The sequence below is a fragment of the Brachyistius frenatus genome, unplaced genomic scaffold (genome assembly GCF_029030835.1).
Source record: "Brachyistius frenatus isolate BFR_SWC_R1_liver_20210118 unplaced genomic scaffold, ASM2903083v1 Contig_7, whole genome shotgun sequence".
Taxonomy (NCBI): domain Eukaryota; kingdom Metazoa; phylum Chordata; class Actinopteri; family Embiotocidae; genus Brachyistius; species Brachyistius frenatus.
The window spans coordinates 3,387,124-3,405,034 of NW_027210606.1; the positions used below are offsets into that span (position 1 = coordinate 3,387,124).

At 39.1% G+C, this 17,911-nt stretch overlaps 1 protein-coding gene across 1 annotated transcript; it reads right to left on the reverse strand.

Moving 5' to 3' along the window:
• Positions 1-11,769: 11,769 nt before the first annotated feature.
• On the reverse strand, positions 11,770-16,378 carry LOC138615792 (intercellular adhesion molecule 2-like). The gene is made up of 5 exons (XM_069689619.1): positions 15,851-16,378; positions 15,059-15,307; positions 14,621-14,950; positions 13,115-13,372; positions 11,770-12,257 (listed from the first exon to the last, which is right to left on the reverse strand). Exons 1-5 carry the CDS (start codon positions 15,921-15,923, stop codon positions 12,046-12,048), a joined length of 1,122 nt encoding a protein of 373 aa, XP_069545720.1. The 5' UTR covers positions 15,924-16,378; the 3' UTR covers positions 11,770-12,045.
• Positions 16,379-17,911: the final 1,533 nt, after the last annotated feature.

Genomic DNA, 17,911 nt, shown 5'->3' on the forward strand with positions numbered 1-17,911 from the left:
TCTCTAAAATATTGTGTACAATACTTAGGTGAAGTACAAGTGCCTCGAAATTGTACTGACGGTACTCGAGTGAAGAGGTTAACTTTGTTACTTTCCACCACTGTTGTGTACACACACAACAGACAGAGCCAAATGTTTAGTTTTAGAGTGGGCCAAAAGCAGACTTTCCTCCTGTCTTTCCTGTGAGCCCTTCCTCCACTTCATACCAGGAGAAGCCCTGCACAGGATCAGATTTCAAACCCTCAGATTGAAGAACTTTTTCCCTGCCTTCCTATCTGAGTTTTAATCCTTCACTGCCTAATAGTGATCTTCAATTTTCATGTAGTCTTCCTCTATGCCTCGCTATTTTTAGTCTGTCTATTCTGGTCGCCTCGCACTCCAGTTTGCAGCCAGAAGAGGTCCAGATATTTGAATGGCACTTGGTCGAGAGAGAAGAGCAGCAGAACCACACAACTGGAATAGTCAAACATTCACTTTTTTTAAATGAGTGTTTACATTTTCAAAATCCTGAAGGTGTTGTCTTGAAATGTTTAAATTCATTATACAAAGGTACTTGCAACACAGATTAAACAACATAGTGAATTAATTCCTTCTCCAGTTAAACAAAATCTATTATGGATCAGGACATAAGAGGCAAAGCCTAAAAGATCCTGCATATCTTTTTAACACTTAAGTTATTCACAATTCATTTTTTCCATTCAATATCAATATTTAAACAAGAGAGTTCTTGTGAAAAGGCTTTCTTTTTTGGACAAATTCAATTCAGTTGTATTTATTTAGCTCCAAATCATAGTACAAGTTATCTCTACACTTTGCATACTAAGGTCACAATCCTATTGTATTAGAGAGACTCAACAATTCCCCACTGAGCTAGCACTTGCCAACAGCGGGGAGGAAACACATATTTTAACAGGAAGAAGTCTCCAAAAGAACCAGATTCAGTGGTTGGCGGCCATCTGAGGAAAAAAAGTAGAGTGCTTTTAATCAGCTGAAGAAAAAACACGAGAACAGTTAAATGTTAAGTCTAGATTTGAGACTGGCTATGATTGAAACACCTTTGTTGTCTTTAGGAAGGTTTGAGAGCTGCGCAGCAGTATAGAAGCTGAAAGCTTGTTTCAACATGTTTAGTCCTCACATTAAGTTAATCTAGAGGGTGTGTACAGCTGACACACATCTGATTCACAGACAAGCCTCAGTGCACTCAGGGGTAGGGTAACATACTCTATAAAACTCTCAACTCATTTTTCCAATCTCTTGTTTGGTTGTTGTATTGTGTATTTGAGAGATGCAACAAGTTAGCTGCAAGTGAAAGTAGAAGAAAACGAGCTGACACTAATGTTAGCCCACTAACCACTGCTACAGTCACTTTAAATAAACCTTCTGAAGCTCATTTCAAAGTCACACTGGGGGCACATGTGCTCCCTCAAGTTGAATGGGCGTGACCATAGACTCTATATGAAAATGGATGGAGCTTTCAAGTCTGAAAACTGAAGCCTAGTGCAATACCACTGAAGGCCACTGGGAGCTGGCTCTCAAAAAGGCACAGGAGACCTGTCAATCAAACCAGACACGCTCCCGTGACACCATAATGACTTGAGGGGAAAAAATTGATTGACTTAGTATAAAATACAGAATTATGTTTGATGTAATGCAGTTGATATTCATGTGATGTAGCTCGTTAGAATATAATGAAGCTGTGCTTATATATGGATGCGAGTGGGAGGAGGGATTCAAAAAAAATTGCCGGCTTTGTAAGAGCACAGGAGGGGAGCTTACTGGTAATTGTGAGTGGGTAGAAAGGAGGCTTAGAGGTGGGCGAGGAAGTAACCAGGTTTTGTTTTACAAGAAGAGGCAGGGCAGACAAAAGGAGAGCGTTGCACGTATAATGCTGGTTCGCAGTCCTGGAACGGTGTTTCATCACGTGTGATCGCTCACAGTCGTCTGCTGGTGAGTGAGGACCTTCTTCGGGGACTCCGAGTCGCTTCGGTCGGTATGAGAAGTTGAATAGGAGCCATCTCCTAATGGCCCTCAGTGGTATTGCACCTTAAGGCACTTCTGCATTGGCTTCACTTTTCAGACCTAGAAGCTACGTTGTACGTTCACTTTTATATTCAATGTAAGTGACAAGCTTAATTAGTTTGTATCCTTGCTTATCTATTAAATCGAGGCAAACAAACCAGGCATTCTGATTTCCAATTTAAAATTATTTTTTAGTGCAGTTAATGACAACAAGGTAAAAAGTGGTATAACAAGATGAGACCTACGTTTTACACATTGCACTTTTAACAAATGAATCAGGCTAATATAGCCGTTGACTCCCCTGATTCCACTAGTTCTAGTTTTAGGGTCATGTTTACATTTTTTTTTTTGGTTTGTATATATTAGATATACAAGATATAACATGTTGAACTTAAACTTACCATATACATATGAAAGTGGAATCACTCCTCTCATTTAACTATCAGCAAGAGAGTGAGTAAGTGTATTTTCCGAAATGTTGATTCCTTCACAGTTAGACTGTGGGACTACTCTTGTCTAAACTCGTTTTTTGTGACTGCGGAACAGTTAGGCAACAACAGTAGTGCTAAAGTTTAACAGTGTGATGAAACATAAACATAGAGGCTAGATCAGGAAATGATATATATGAACCTTTCTGCTGGTCTTTCGTTGCATCAAAATGGCTGTGAAAACGGGTCACGAAAGACCCCAGGGCAGCAGGAAGGTTAAAGATTAACCAGCTTTCAACCTATCTGTTCAAAGTCAGAGTTTATTCAATGCAAATGTTTTATCCTTCAAAATTAGGCCTACAGACAAATCAACACATTTTATAAGCACACTATACCATGACCCCACATTGTAAGAGGAACTCTAACAGTGTATTTGAAGTCAGTTTTCTAATTCTGCAAAATAAACAGAAGTGGAAGTGAAGCAATGAATTGTTGATGACGTGGGACTTCTTGGAAAGTTTTACTGAACTTATAAACTGGAATTGAAATCACCTGATCTTCAGAAGAACTAATAGCTCATGTACTGTGCTTTGTCACTACATATATTCACTGAGGTCATGTCATTGAGTCATGAGTGACACATAAAGCTCTCAGTCAAATTAGAATGACTGAATTTAAAGGGAATATATGGATGTTTTTAACTGTCTGACACCTTGTTTTTTGGCCGAAGCCCAGTGAAAGTTTCCTCACAGCATTTTAATCTCCAGCTAAATTGGCAACGTTCTTCTGTACACGGCTTCTAAATAAACAATGAACGTCAGTTTGCAAACCTGAGCCAAAACAGTAACTTCTGTCATTCCTTAATAAAGACAGTAGCAAAGATTCCCAGCTGATAACTGGAGATGGATGGAGCAATGTTGTTTAATTACAATTATTTATCTTAAAAGGGAAAATGAGAAAAGTATGAATTCATTTTTTTTATTATTTTTAAAAAAAAAATCTCATAATCTGATCATATTTATATAAAAAGAATGTGTATTGTAGGTTCCCTTAGTGGAAGTGTGAATACACAGTGTGGCAGCAGGGCAGCTTGCCATTGCTGTTTGAGGAGGGAAATATAAATGCTTTTTATTATAAAAAAAAAACTAAATAAAAAAAAAAAACTTGTCAAGTATAAGTATTAATGTGAATAATATTTTAATTATATTCATAATAATGACTAAGGAAGCCATTAACCTTTCTGCTGTCCTGGGGTCTTTCGTGACCTGTTTTCACAGCCATTTTGATGCAACGAAAGACCCGAGTACAGCAGAAAGGTTGAAGGCCTAAAAACTGTCGTACAATGGCAAAATCCTGTTTATTTTCTGTGTGACCTGGAAGAAGGTCAACTTTTCAATGAAAGGAAATGAGCTTAGACAATTACGTAATTACACAATTTCTGCCTCGATTGTAATCTCGACTGGACGGCATTTTATATCTTCAATTTGTATTCATATTAAAATGAAAAGTAAAAAAATTGACTGAAAAAACACAAACATGATGCATTCACATATGATAAAGTGAATACAATTACTACCAAGACATAATACTCACTGATTATGTTTTTTCATTCTTTTGGTGTATGTAACTTAAAATAAAATGTCTAAAAAGGGTCAAAATATTATATTTTAGTTGGCTTAATACAAATGTAGCAACTGTACTGCTACTTCTTGTCAGTACCAGCTTCTTAATGTATGTTTGTACAATTTAAATGCCGTCAGATTTCTAAAACCCTCCAGTTCTCAGAGAAAAACACAAACAATGTGACCTGAGTGGAAGAAATTAGTCTTCTACCCTCTAGTGGTACAACACCAGTATTATATAATTACATGTAAGATGAACTGATAAAAAGAATCTCAGCAGTTGAAATATCCACTTAAACATAAATATTACATACTATAGCCTTGAAACAAATTCTCTAGAGTTAAACTTTCGTTGGACTTCTAAGTATGCAAAGAGGATGATGATGATGATGATGATGATGATGATGATGATGATGATGACAACCACCATGAGAAAACAGTTTGAAGACTGGGGGTACTTGTGGTTTTAAGCCACACCACATTAACACATACCGTAGCCTGTTTTTACTTACTCTCATACATTTTCAGTTCTGCAGAGTAAGCCAAAGAAGTGTGAAAAAAATGAAGTGAATGGAGGAGGGAAAAAACAGTGGGAACAGGAAGTTCACATCAACACATGAAAAACTGCTAAAAGACCATCTCAAATTCAATAAATTCAAAAGAGAGAAAACAAAAAATATCTTCAGACAGACTCAACGTCGTTTTTTATTCATTTATATTCTGTTAGTTGAGTTTCAGTATTACATTGTGAAAATTAAGTACACAGCAGGCAGCTTTTCCATCTGAATAACTGTGTTTATTGATATTGGCATGTCTAGAGATTTCACAGGAAAAAGAAAAGAAAACAAATTAAGTGCATGAGGCACAAACTGACGCTGTGAATCGGTGTGCAGTTCGGAACATCAGCATACATCCAGGTTATGTTGTTTTCTGACGCGACCACTGGAGGTTGCTGTGGTCCTTCGGGCCCAAGGTCTAGTTCAGTGTTACACCAGTACGGCTCCCTGTCATCCGGTGGAGTAATGGTGACGTTCAGGTAGAACCGCTCAGTCACTGGTGTCTTCCTTGTGTCGTCGGACTGGAGTTCACCCAGTACTGTCTGTCCTTTATAGAAGGTCACAATGATGTTTGCAACAGGAGCGAAATCATGAACAATACACATCAGAGTGTTTTCTTCACCCTCAATCCAAGGCCCAACAAAGCTGATGGCCACAGATTCAGGAGGCTCTGTAAAGACAAGCAGAAAGAGATGGACGCACACACGCACGGTGACATAATGAAAATACTTAATATCCCTATGAGAAGAGAAGGTATTAGAAGGTATTCGATGCCATCTCTGAGACCATTTTCACATTTATGAAGCCAGATTGTTATTTTTCTGTGTCTGAGGAAACTGAAATCCAGACATGATCAATACCTCAAATTGTCTGCATGAATATAATTTGCGGGAAGGACCAGGTTCCCAAATATATACCTGGATATACAATTCTTAGAGAAAGCATACAATACAATGTCAGAACTGTGAAAAGCATGTTTTTTTACTATTATAATATGACATGGAGCTATGTTAATTGAGTGATAAAGATGTAGTTGTACATCTTCACCAGGATCAGGAGGAAAATTCATGGATATCTTTTGTTGTTTTGTTCTTTTTTGCCTCATGAAATCAAGCCGTTACAAAAATAGGACTGAAAGAAAGAAGAACTGACAAATTTCAGTCCAACATCACACCAAAGCCTGTAATACACCAATCAGTCCACTGGAGGACAGACTGTCAGTGTGATGGTTGGTCTCGCCTCAAAAAGTAGACACATCACAGGACACGGGTAGTGTGAGGAAATGAATGGGAAGGACATAATTGGACAAAGTATAAAAGTGCTAAACTATGCGTTCCAATACCCAAACTACCAAACTATTTAGTATGCAGGAAAAGATTTACCCTGCGTTCCAAATCGCATACTATTTCTTTTTACGTGTAGTACGTACAGCAGGTGGATTACTCTTAAAATGTATGTACTGTTGCATCTAGTATGTATACAACTGGGACATACTACTTCATCATAAAAATGCGTCTTGAACTTGGTCGTATCCGTCGCAATCCGTAGCTGTAGACCTACTTACGTTGTGAGGGTAGCAGCAGTACATACTGACAGTAAACTCATCAAGTATAAGTCTATTATTGGGAGGTGGGATGGATACAGCAGACTTTTACTCGTGTCCAGGGTTTGAGACCACGAGGAAGTGACGTAGATTTGTTGAAAGAATGTTTTTCCTAATCCTAACCAAATCATTTTAGTACCGAACCCTAACCACATTTTGTTCTTTCCTAAACCTAAACACGTGGTTTTACAAGTGGTTTTGTTTCCCTAAAACCACACGGTTTTTGACACCTAGCTGTGACACTGTCACGCTGTCCTCCAGTGGACTGGCAGGTGTATTACAGTAGTAGTGTGATCCTGGGTTGCACGATTATACCCTCAATCCCATAAGTGTATAAGTAAGAACTTTGCTCTAAAGGACATCTACCAATCACTTTGCAACATCTTTTCTCGCTCAACAACTCAACACTCGACAACTTACTCAGAAACAAGGTCACTTACTGTACACAGTTACAGGCAGCTTGGTACAACACTGTTTACCACCATCATCATCATCATCATCAATGTTGTGGCACATGACAGATGGATCCCATTCAGTCATCTTGTCCATAGTCCACAATGTCATCTCTCCATCCATTCTCTTCACCCCGACCGATGCTAAAATATCCGTTCGTGTACTCCCGCAACGATGCTGACATGCAGTGCACCTGGCGGAGGCTCGGTCACCGTACTTCACTACCAGCCTGGACGGGGCGAACACAGGTTTGTCTGCACAGTGTTCATCTGCAAGACAGGCATGAAAGACATGTAAAGCAGCTCTGTGCAAAACAGCTGGAATGACTGTTTGGTTTGCTGCTCCTCCAGCAATCAGTCATGTCATCCCTTTCTACAGCCTGGTAAAAATACTCCATTACACGTATTCATGCAGAAAAAAGGCTCCTTTAAGCTCATTGTAGAGCTGATAATAACTTTTTCATACACCGTTGGTAAGTTTTATCTATTGCAATGAATAATAATTTATAGGGTTAGCCTTAATTGAAGTTATTAAGTAAGATGTCAATAAAGGTAGCGAAGTGAATAGAACAATATTTCCTTCTTTTTTTGTATTCACTACTCACCACTATCTATAGCCATAGCTATAGTGACAACAAGCAAAGGGTCTGTCTATGTAAAGTAAAGCAACAATAACATGTTTAATAGGCTGCAACAGGTATGGTAATATTTAAAAACAAATGTTTGTAATGTTTAAAATGACTCACCACAATCGTACCCACAGAGGCCAGGCATCAAAGGCATCAAAGACACAATCAAAAGTATTAAACGGGGGGAAATCATGTTGAGTCAGTCGCGTGATGCAAATAAAAGAGTGTGATATTAAAACTGTTGGAGATAAAGAGATCAGAAAAAGGGTGTGCACGTTTTTTTTTTTTTTTTTTTTTTTTTTTTTTTTTTCAGTTGTTGCGTAATTTTAGCAGTGATTTCTTTCACAGCAAGCACTGTCTCAGAACACAACATATAATTAGAAACAGGCATTACAGGAGGGGCTTCACAAGGATTGTTGAGACTGGATGGGTACAATGTGTCACAAACTGTCCTAAGGTCAGCGACAAGACTTAAAATACCACATGAACACTTGAAGTTTAATCAAGTTAAATGTAGACAAAACATAAATAATGTTAATCAGGTACAGTAGGTCCATAATGAGTTCAGTGTATATGACAGGCGAGGCGAGGCGAGGCGAGGCAAGTTTATTTGTAGAACACAGGAACTCAAAGTGATTCACATAAAACCATTAAAAGCATCAAAACATCATGCAAAAGAAAATGACAAACAATTAAAAACAGTGATTAAAACATTAAAATAAAAGAACTAAAGCAAGCTAAAAAAAAAAAAAAAAATAGGATAAAAGTTACAGTGCAGTGTGAGAAAGAAAATACAGAAATGCAAGAAATGAATCAAGATCTTTAAATGTGGTTCAATGGCAGGTGCAAAATGTAAAACCAAACTTGTCTGTGAGAAGAGAGGAGAGAGAGGTTCGGTCCCTTAAACAGGCTGAGGCTCAGTTTGTTCAGATGTATGTCATTTCCTGATGTCCTTCACTACTCTGTCTGTTGGGTCCTGAGATATTCCTATCTGTGTGTTGGAAAAATTACTCAAGAGGCTTGGTTCAAAATCAAACACATCAGACATTTATTCTTGCAAGAAGGAGCAACTACATGCACCCTCAAAGAGAGGTGTCCAGCAGTCCTCCCCAACAGTCCTCGCCCCAGCCGGGCTCTCCCCAGCCTGGTTTCCCCCAGCAGTCCCTCCGCAGTCCTCGTCTTTTCCTAACTTTCTTTCTTTCAGTCCTCTTCCTTAGGGCAGCTTTTATACAGTTGACAAACAGTAGACAGTCACCCCCATGCCCTTTGTATCTGCTTTCGTATGGTAATACAGAGTTGGTTAAGACAAGATAAGGACACCAGGGAGTCGTCAATTAGATGCGGAAAGAATCACTTGCAAATAAGACAGAAAACAAAGGAAACTTTTCGGAGCCTGCTTGACAAAGAGACTTTCTGGAGCCACAATGCAAACAAGAGGAAGAGACAAATCCTTGTTTTTCCCATTAGGAAGCCAAAACAAGCAGCAGGCAGAGAAGGTGGGACGTCACAAAGTTAGATAGTTTCACAAAAATAAATTCTAATCCTAAATAGATTCCCAAACTAACTTGAATGTATTTTTCCAATGATTTCTATATGCACTCAAAATCAAATGATAAATTCTTGAACCTTTCTTGAGTAATGTACAGTGGGGCTCCTAAAATTTCACGAGGCCCCAGGCAAAGAAGCCCTTTGGGGCCTAATCCCTAATCCTCCTCCCGTTACACGTCAAGGAACCAATCCCGTCAATTTGCTGGGAGGGACTAAGAACATTTAATGTGTCTGTAAAACCCTTGAGGAGCGTAAAAGACACTCTCTAGATCAGTTTTTTCCTTTCAGAGCTACTTTGAAAAATGTCTGAGAGCATGTTTAGTAACATTGATTCACACAGCTGAGCTCCACCTAAACCAGCTGAATAAGATTTTTTAATGTGAACAATAACAAATTGATACTCAACAAACACATTTTGTATCACAACAGCTTAATGCATTTGGATGCATTTCTTTACGTTTTCAATCGAGGGTATTTATGTTATTTCCTAATTTAGTCTCAGTCTCTGCTGTATTTTGCAGGAGTTTTGCAGGTAGCAGTTTCTGTCCTCTGATCTCTGTGTGTCTCACTCGGAGCGGAGGTCAACCAATGTTACACTGACACGATGCATAGCAGACACGGGAGAAGGAGAGCGAGGGGACATTTTCCACTCGGTAATCAATTGTGTTGATTCGCATTGGATAGGCAAAAAAATGTATAGATAAAAAAAATACTGAAATGGATCACCAAATATACTTGGGCAGCCATCATGGGAAACAGTACATATTGTACGAACACTCCATTGCTGGGTACCCGTTACCTATGAAGATACGAAGGGCTCTTTCTAAAGCCCAGTTCAAACCAAAGATCCACGACGAGCCAAAACCGTTTTAATATGTTGCAGGGAACGCTGCAGCTCTGTGAACCGTCATGTTGCAGCTCGACTAACGCCAGCTGATGGTGTCACTGGAGCCTCAGCTTGTGAAGTCGCACTGTAAGGCACGATAGTCAGTGTTTATTCTGTTTTCCAACACCTCCATACGGCGACACCGCTCAGAGAAAAAGACAGGAAGAATTGACAAAACATGGGAGATGTCCTGTCTCGAGTTTACAGCATACATTTGAATAAGCCAAATCCTTGACCCTCTCTTTTTGTTGTTGTTGTTTTTACCATTTCATCATGACAAAAATTGCAACTGTAGCAAGTCGCTGTCCTCTTTCATGTTTTAAGACACTACAAATTATATTCAGAAACGAAAAACTTGAAAAGCCAGCATTTAAAAAAGAAGTACAGGCAGTCGCTGCTTTAGAGATGTTATACCGCCTCACTACTAAAATACTAATTGTGAGTATCACTTCTGACAATTGATCCTCCAAAATCCTGCACAGTGGGTCTTTACGGCATTCTGGGATATCTTGAAAAATGACTACTGTAATTTTGATGAACAGAGATTAGTTTTTGGGGTTTAAACATTATTGGTCACAGAAGCGGCTCCACTGACGGGGTTGTTGGAGCAGAGATAGTGAACTGTTTAGTGCCTTAATAGGAGGTTTAAGGGGGTTTAGAGTGGTCACTGTAAAATCCACCCCTATGAGTAACAGAGCCCCTTTGTACAAATTTTTGGTCGGTGGCTCAATAATTTCCTTGGTTTGTTTCCTCTGATGGTTATGCAATGTCTCTGGTTATGTAACTCTCACAGCGCATGTTGAAGGAATGCGATCCATTGTGAATGAAATTGTCCCTCGTGTTTTGTGTTCTGAATGTACTGACAAGCTGTGCTTTCTTTTACTGGGTGGAGCACAACAGTGGTAGTTTTACAGATGTACTTCACTACTTTTAACTTTATGTCTCACAACTCTTCATATTTCAATTTTTTTAGAGAGTAAAGAAATCAATTGTGTGACTTTTTTTTTATACGGTATATGTTACAATTTATATGTAGTACTGATTGCATCGAACATTTTGTCCTGTTGCCTCACTGGAACAAGTTAAGGGCCTCTCTTTCTGTCGTTCTCCACCGTCCTCCCTTACAGATGTGCAGGTAGCTGTGGACTACAAACTGCAGTGTGTGGTTCAACTTTCCAATGCAAGGACACAAGTTTAAAATATTCATATAAATATATATATGAGATAGTATGTGCCTAAAGTGTGGTGAAGAAGCAGAGTTCATTTACATTTCCCCTTTATTTCAGCTCACTTGTAATGTACAAACAAAATGAAATGTGTAGAATTGATTATGAAACATCTGGTGCAGCCTGCGTGTTACTTTCACGTCCTTCTTCAATAATTTTGATGTATTTATATGTATTTTGGTGCAACCACGGGGAGGCCTTCATGTACTGCATGTTGTGTCTTTCAGTGAACAAAACAGCACCATAATGTTACAACAGAAAAAAAACAAAAAACACAATTATTGCAACAGAAAAAAAACAAAAAACGTTATTGACACTTAAAAAAAGTGCTTTAGGCATATAAGGGTGGTTGCTTGGTCTGTCAGTCCATTCATGATCCTCAGAGGATGAATCCTAAAACTGGTACGTTTCTGATCTTGAGCTCTTTTGAGGTTCATATTTGTGGTTTAAAGTGGAATATCTCAACATTTACTGCACAGATTGGCAAAAGAAATCTGGTACAAACCTTAATGTCTTCCTCCTAATTAATTGTAACAATTTTGGTAATCCCCCTGACCTCATCTGGCACCATCATCAGGTCACGTTTTCCAGTAGTCATTTATGACCAAATACCGAGAAGAAATAGACAATCCTGTCAGCTTCAGATCTACTTTGTATCCAGTGTGAAACCTTAGCATGCTAATGTGCAAAACTTTAAGGACTGTAGACATTATACAAGCAAAACATCACTATGTTGTTGTTGGAAATTCCAGATTTTAACTCTATAAAATAAAACCACTTTAGCTTATCAGTTATTACAGTCTGTTTTGTGTGTGCATAGGCAGGAAAGTAGAAATCCTTTAACACTGCAGGCTTACAAAGTGAATGCCTTTTCACTGTTAAACATTGGTACTGTAGAAGGTAAGCATTTCACACAGCTGTCTGCCTCTAATTGTATTTCGTGAACTGTACTGACATCAGATGTGGGCTACGTAGGAATTACATTAAATATCTTGTTCTGTCCCAACGGTAGTTTTTGGTTTCCATCTTGTTGTTCTTAGAAACATACAGCCTCATACATTGTTTGGGTATGAACTCAAACCAGCACAGAGAAAAGAAACATAAAAGTCATGATGAACCTGTGAACTGCCATGCTGTCGGCCCGATTCTTTGACTTACTGGTTGTTTTTGCAGTCGTTGTGGCCGTTGTCATTGAAGTCGTTGTGGTCGTTGTGGTTGTTGCAGCTGAGCTTGTGGTTGGTTTGGCGGTTGTGGTTGGTGGCAACGTGGTCGGGGTTAACTCTGAACCTATGAACACACAGACAGTTAGTGTGCGTTTATTACTTTCTTTGAATGAGAAGTTAAACAGTCGCGATCGCTCATTTGTAAATCTTTCTCATGAGTTATGTACGGTGGTCCTGAGAGGTCAACGCACTGCAACTTGAGAAAACACATGCACATAGAAAACATCTTCATTTCATTTGACAACACAGTTGCAACATTTAGAAAATCATAAATTACAGAAATGAGCAGTAAGTATAAAAAAAAAAACAGACCTGTTAGAAACCGCAACCTCTACTATTAATGCACATTTGTGGGTATGTTGTTATAATATATATATATATTTTATAAAGTATTTATTAAAGATGCCAGACAGAGACAAGCAAACCTTTTGCTTCTGTTTTCAGTCTTCATGCTAAGGTAAGCTAACTAGCCCCCAGCTGTAGCTTTATCTTTACAGTGCAGATGTACTCAAGAGTTGAAAGTAACTATTTACTCAAGTACTGCAGTTAAGTAGTGTCAAGATACTTACTTGAGTATTCCCATTTGATTCTACTTTATACTTCCACTCCACCACATTTCATCGGGAAATATAGTACTTTCTAATCCACTATATTTATTTGACAGCTTTTGTCACTTTTAAGTTACTTTAAAAAAGCTTTTAAAATACAACACACTGTTAAAGATGAAACCTTGTTAGCTTCTGATGTATTACAAAGCAGTGTGTATACGGGGGTCACATTTCAGATGTCTGAGTTGTTAACAGCGCTACCTAATTGTTTCATTTTAATTCATGTTCAAATAATCTAATCGCTCACCGAAAATCAAAGATGAGAGAAAAAGTCTCATGACTCCCTACATGTATCATTGAAGGCAAAACTCACTTCGGACATCCACGGTAAAGTTCACGGTGACCGTCCTCACGCTGTTGCTGATGTAACAGACATACTGTCCTTTATGTTCAATGTTTACTGAGTTGATGGTGAGAACGCTGACATTGGAGGAGGGAGATACATCTGACGGGAGCGTCCAGCTGAATGAGGGGCTGGGGTTTCCCACGGCCAAGCAGCTCAGGTTTAGAAAGTCTCCTTCGGTGATTTGGATCACTTCTGGATTTGCTGGCATCTTCAGCTGAGGCCCGTCTGTGCAGCGATTGAAGGAGGAAGAAACAGAACTTGGTATTTTAGGAAAATGGAAACTATTTTGAAATTTAAACAGAGCACTGACACACTGTGGAAAGTGGAAAGTACCTAACAACTTTCACTACAGTACTTTCCCAAACAGATCTTGCACTGCACTTTCACTTTCGCTATGACTACTTTTTTCATTTGGGCTTTAATCACAATTATTATCACCCTTTAGACAGATGTGCTGGAATCCTGTTTCAGACCACCTGACAAACAACTTTTTTTTTTTTTTTTTTTTTTTTTTCCTGTCTTTACAAAGACAGGGATGCAGACGTGGTGCAGCTTTTTAGCTGCTAGATGCTCCACTATGTTCACCAGCTAGTTACTAGTTCTGTTCGTCTGCTGTTTGGTGATGAGTAGATGGTGTACAGAGGGTACTTGGAGATTTTGAACTGAAACGATATCCGCCTGCTGCAGTAGAATAGTAAAACTGTGGGAACTGCAGAGTTGGGAAATAATTATCTGTGGTCTGCTGGGGGAGCAGCATTGGAGCCGGTGACACCAACAGACTTAACAAACTGGTTAAGAAGGCCGGCTCCATCATTGGCTGCAAACTGGACAGCCTGGAAAAGGTGGTGGAGAGGAGGACGCTGAACAAACTATTATCCATAATGGATAATCCTGTCCACCCTCTCCACCACCTGCTGCAGGGACAGAGGAGCACTTTATCCAATAAACTCCTCCAGCTCCGCTGTCACAAGGACCGATACAGGAGATCATTCCTGCCGACCGCAATTAGACTTTACAATAACTCACCTCTGGCAAAATCCATCACACAACAATAACACTGTTGTCTGTGTTCTTGGTTGTTTGTATATAATATATATAGATATATATATATACTGTACTGTATATACTGTGCATTTTATATTTTATATTTTTACTGCTATTTTATTGCTTTCTATGATTCTATTATTATCTATTGCTTCCTGTATGCTGCTGTAGCGAAAAAATGTCCCCTCGGGGATTAATAAAGTAACTACCTAACCTAACCTAACCTGTGGGTTTGTCAGCATGAGCAACCTCTTTCACAAACATGTAGTCATGTGATCCATATCCAGTGAAAAAAATACTGATTAACTTACTGAATAGACAGATGAAAATACTTCCTTTATCAAAGCACAAGAGCTAACATGAAAACCAAACGGGCACTTTTACGTGTGTTGTAAATGTATGTATGAATTTTGTTGTAATCAGACTCACAGTAGACGGTTGCAGTGAGTTTTTCTGACTTGACCACTGGAGGCGGCTGAGGTCCTTCAGGTCCCAGGAGCAGCCGGGCTTCACACCAGTAATGGGCTCCATCCTCCTCTTTACTGGTGTTGATGCTCAGAGTGAAGACGTCACTCTCTGGTTTGTGGCCTGCCTTATTGGACTGGAAGTGAGCCAGAGCTTTATCTCCTCTGTAGAAGGTCACATTGAGTTTTTCAACAGGAGCTACGTTCTGTACGTCACACTGCAGACTGTACTGGTTCCCCTCAAACATCGGCCCGGTGTGGTTTGCCAAGCTGAAGGACACATTTTCTGGAGGCTCTGGAGAGATGTGGAAAAAGACTATGAAATATGTAGAAAGAGACACACAAAGTAAGCAAGAAGATGTCAGAGTCAAAGTGAGTTCAGTTCAACAGTAAGTTTACTTACGGTAGACAGTTACAGACAGGGTGGTGGAACACTGTTTACCACCAATGTTATAATAGCACATGATATTTGGATTCCATTCAGTCAAGTTGTCCACCTTCCATGACAGCGTGGTGTTGACTACGTCATAATGTCCCTCAGGTGTCTCCAACTTAGGCTTTTGACATGCGGAGCAATTAACAGAGGTTGGGTCACCGTACTTCACCACCAGACTGAATGTATTGAATTTAGGCTTATCTGCACAGTTAGGATCTGCAGAGAAAACACGTGAAATGATTGATGTAAAGTTAAGAATCACACACACCATTAAAACATCAACACTTATGATAATTGGAGCTGTATTGTATATCTTTTAGCTTTGCTTTTGTTTCTTTGATTTTAGACACATTTTATTCTCTGTAATTTGTCTGCAACATCTGAAATTGGCAGTTTAAGCACAAATAAATCCAGACTAACATAAGCAATAATGCAGAAAAATAATTGACCTCAATATTAGTTTGCACCTTAAAAAACAATATACAACAAAATCTTCATACATTCAAACTATATTTATTTTGTAGTTCTGTATGTTTCTTTAAAATTATTATTTCTCCTTGTCAGAATAATAAATAACCCAAAGGAAACACAGAAAGAGCAGTAAAGTAATGAAGTACGTCTCGACTAGTAAAGGTGCCTCTTGAGATTCAGAAGCTGCACGACAGTATCAGAACTCTGCGTATGTAATTTATGTGAGGAATAGCCTGATGACAATAAAGTCTCGTTAGTGTGAGACTTAACGGATAATTCTTCACTTACCACAGCTGGATGAAGGGTCGATGCACAGGAAGGTCATCAAGGAAACAGCCCAAAGAATAAAATGGAACAACATTATTACCCAGTAGATATTTGTAGATCAAATAGAACATTGAAAATGGTTAACTGTGACATCCAAAGGTGGACAGAAAGTGAACGCATTGTAGGAGTTTTAATGCTTTTCTATTGGAGTAGAAGAATGCTGGCAGCACAGCCTCTTTTTACACCAAACATCCTCTCTTAAGTTTTGTCTTCAAAGCTTGTGAAAGTGAAAGTGGAGCCTTTCGGGAGCAGGTCAGGTCCGTCTCCTGTACTCTCCTGCTCTCTGCATCCCGTCCCCACCCGCTACACATTCATTAAAAATGGATTTGACGTTAATGTCCGAGTCTAGACGGTTTAAAACCAAGTATTTGTCCTTCACTTTGCTTGGTGTCTGCCTGTGAGCCAGCAGCTCACTAGGATGGGTGTGCATTTCCTGTTTCCTGTTATGTGCCTTTTTTAAAGTGGATATTTTCACAGCAGATGATTCGTTGGGGTCAAACAAGCACAATCAACCACAGGAGCTGGGAGGAGTAGCATGAACATTATTAAATGGATATGATAGTTCATATTCATCTTGACCATTTCAGATATGTAATATCATTCTGATCACTTTGGCCCAGGAGGTCGAGAAGGTCGTCCACTAATCACACATGCTCCCGGTGGTCAGACCAGCACCTCGCTGCCATTTGGTTGTTTGAATATGAGACAAATTAGGTTCTTTGGATAAAAGCTGTAAACAAATGCAGGTATTTACCAGTCCTATAAAGAGGGATGATTTGGGAGGCTGTGCTATTACTAACATGCACATGAAAGATAACATTTACACGAAGTCTAACATGTCACAGACTTTAACTCCTTCATGTCTGTTGTTCATTATGTGTCCTAAAATCTACTCTGCACAAGAACTCACATTTAAGTGCTTCAAACTGCAAGTTTTGTTTAGTCAACCAAGTTTCTAATCAAACTGGCAAATATTCAAATTACAGAAGCTGAAACCAGAGATCTTTAGCTGCTTTGAGTAGTTGACGATCAAAATAGTAGCTGATTGATCTGCTGGTCAATAAACGTATCTGCAGGACTGTAAACGCTCTACACACAATCAATAAAGTTAAAATGTCGGTAGTTAATACGTTTTGTGCAAATAAGTGATGTGGAAACCAATCCGAGAGCGGTGCATTCCTGAACTTCCCGGGGATCTTTATCACGGTTTCCTTACAGTGCTCCAGTGAATACTGGGTGTGATCACATTCAAGTAGCACTCTTTCCCTTATTCCTCATCGGTCCTCATACATGATCAACCCCCCTTCAGACGTGAGCTGTGACGTGAGCTTTATAATCTTTATGAGAAGAGGAAGAGGTGTCCGGCAGAGTCCTAATTGTTCAGGAAATCGGATGCCGGATGTCAGTGATCACAAAACCATCTGAGCCTCTACATTAAGACACCCGGCAACAGAAACAACAGCAGCTCTGCAGACATCAGCAACCAAATATAATCAGACTACGAGTCTACAGCCATTCAACCTAGAATTATAATGCAAGAATTTAATTGCTGACGTGCTCATATTCAGCAAGTAGGTTTACCACGTTGATCATCTTAGTGTAACGTGCTAGCATGCAAAAAATTGCTAATTATCTCTGAAGTAGAACACAAATACATCACCTACATTGTCATCACTTGTAATGTCAAATCAAACTGGACTACTTGTACTAGTAGCTGCTTTTTTTAAAAAAAAATTTTTAACTTGAAGAATCATAATAAACAGATGTTTCCATACAGGATACAAGGGAACTAGTAAAATGGTACTCTACTGGTGCTGGTAGTTTTCACAACGAGGTTCTGAAACAACTCCTCTTCCGTACTTTTCCAATCTAATGTTACACCTTAAAGGTACCCGAGAAGCGCTACGGAGAAATGTTTCGATGAGTCAGTCCCCACTTTGTTGTTGTTTTGTGGGGCCTGAGCACACTGGAGTCCAAATAAGAACGTAAACAACACAGTAAGTTTAAAAAAGAAAAGAAAAA

Excerpts from the sequence above, each read along its gene's own strand:
- LOC138615792 (XM_069689619.1), bottom strand. The coding sequence starts at position 15,923 with ATGTTGTTCCATTTTATTCTTTGGGCTGTTTCCTTGATGACCTTCCTG. Across the intron at positions 15,308-15,850 it reads CGACCCTTCATCCAGCTGTG|ATCCTAACTGTGCAGATAAG; the intron begins GTAAGTGAAGAA and ends TTTTCTCTGCAG. Across the intron at positions 12,258-13,114 it reads CTTTACCGTGGATGTCCGAA|GTTCAGAGTTAACCCCGACC; the intron begins GTGAGTTTTGCC and ends GTGTGTTCATAG.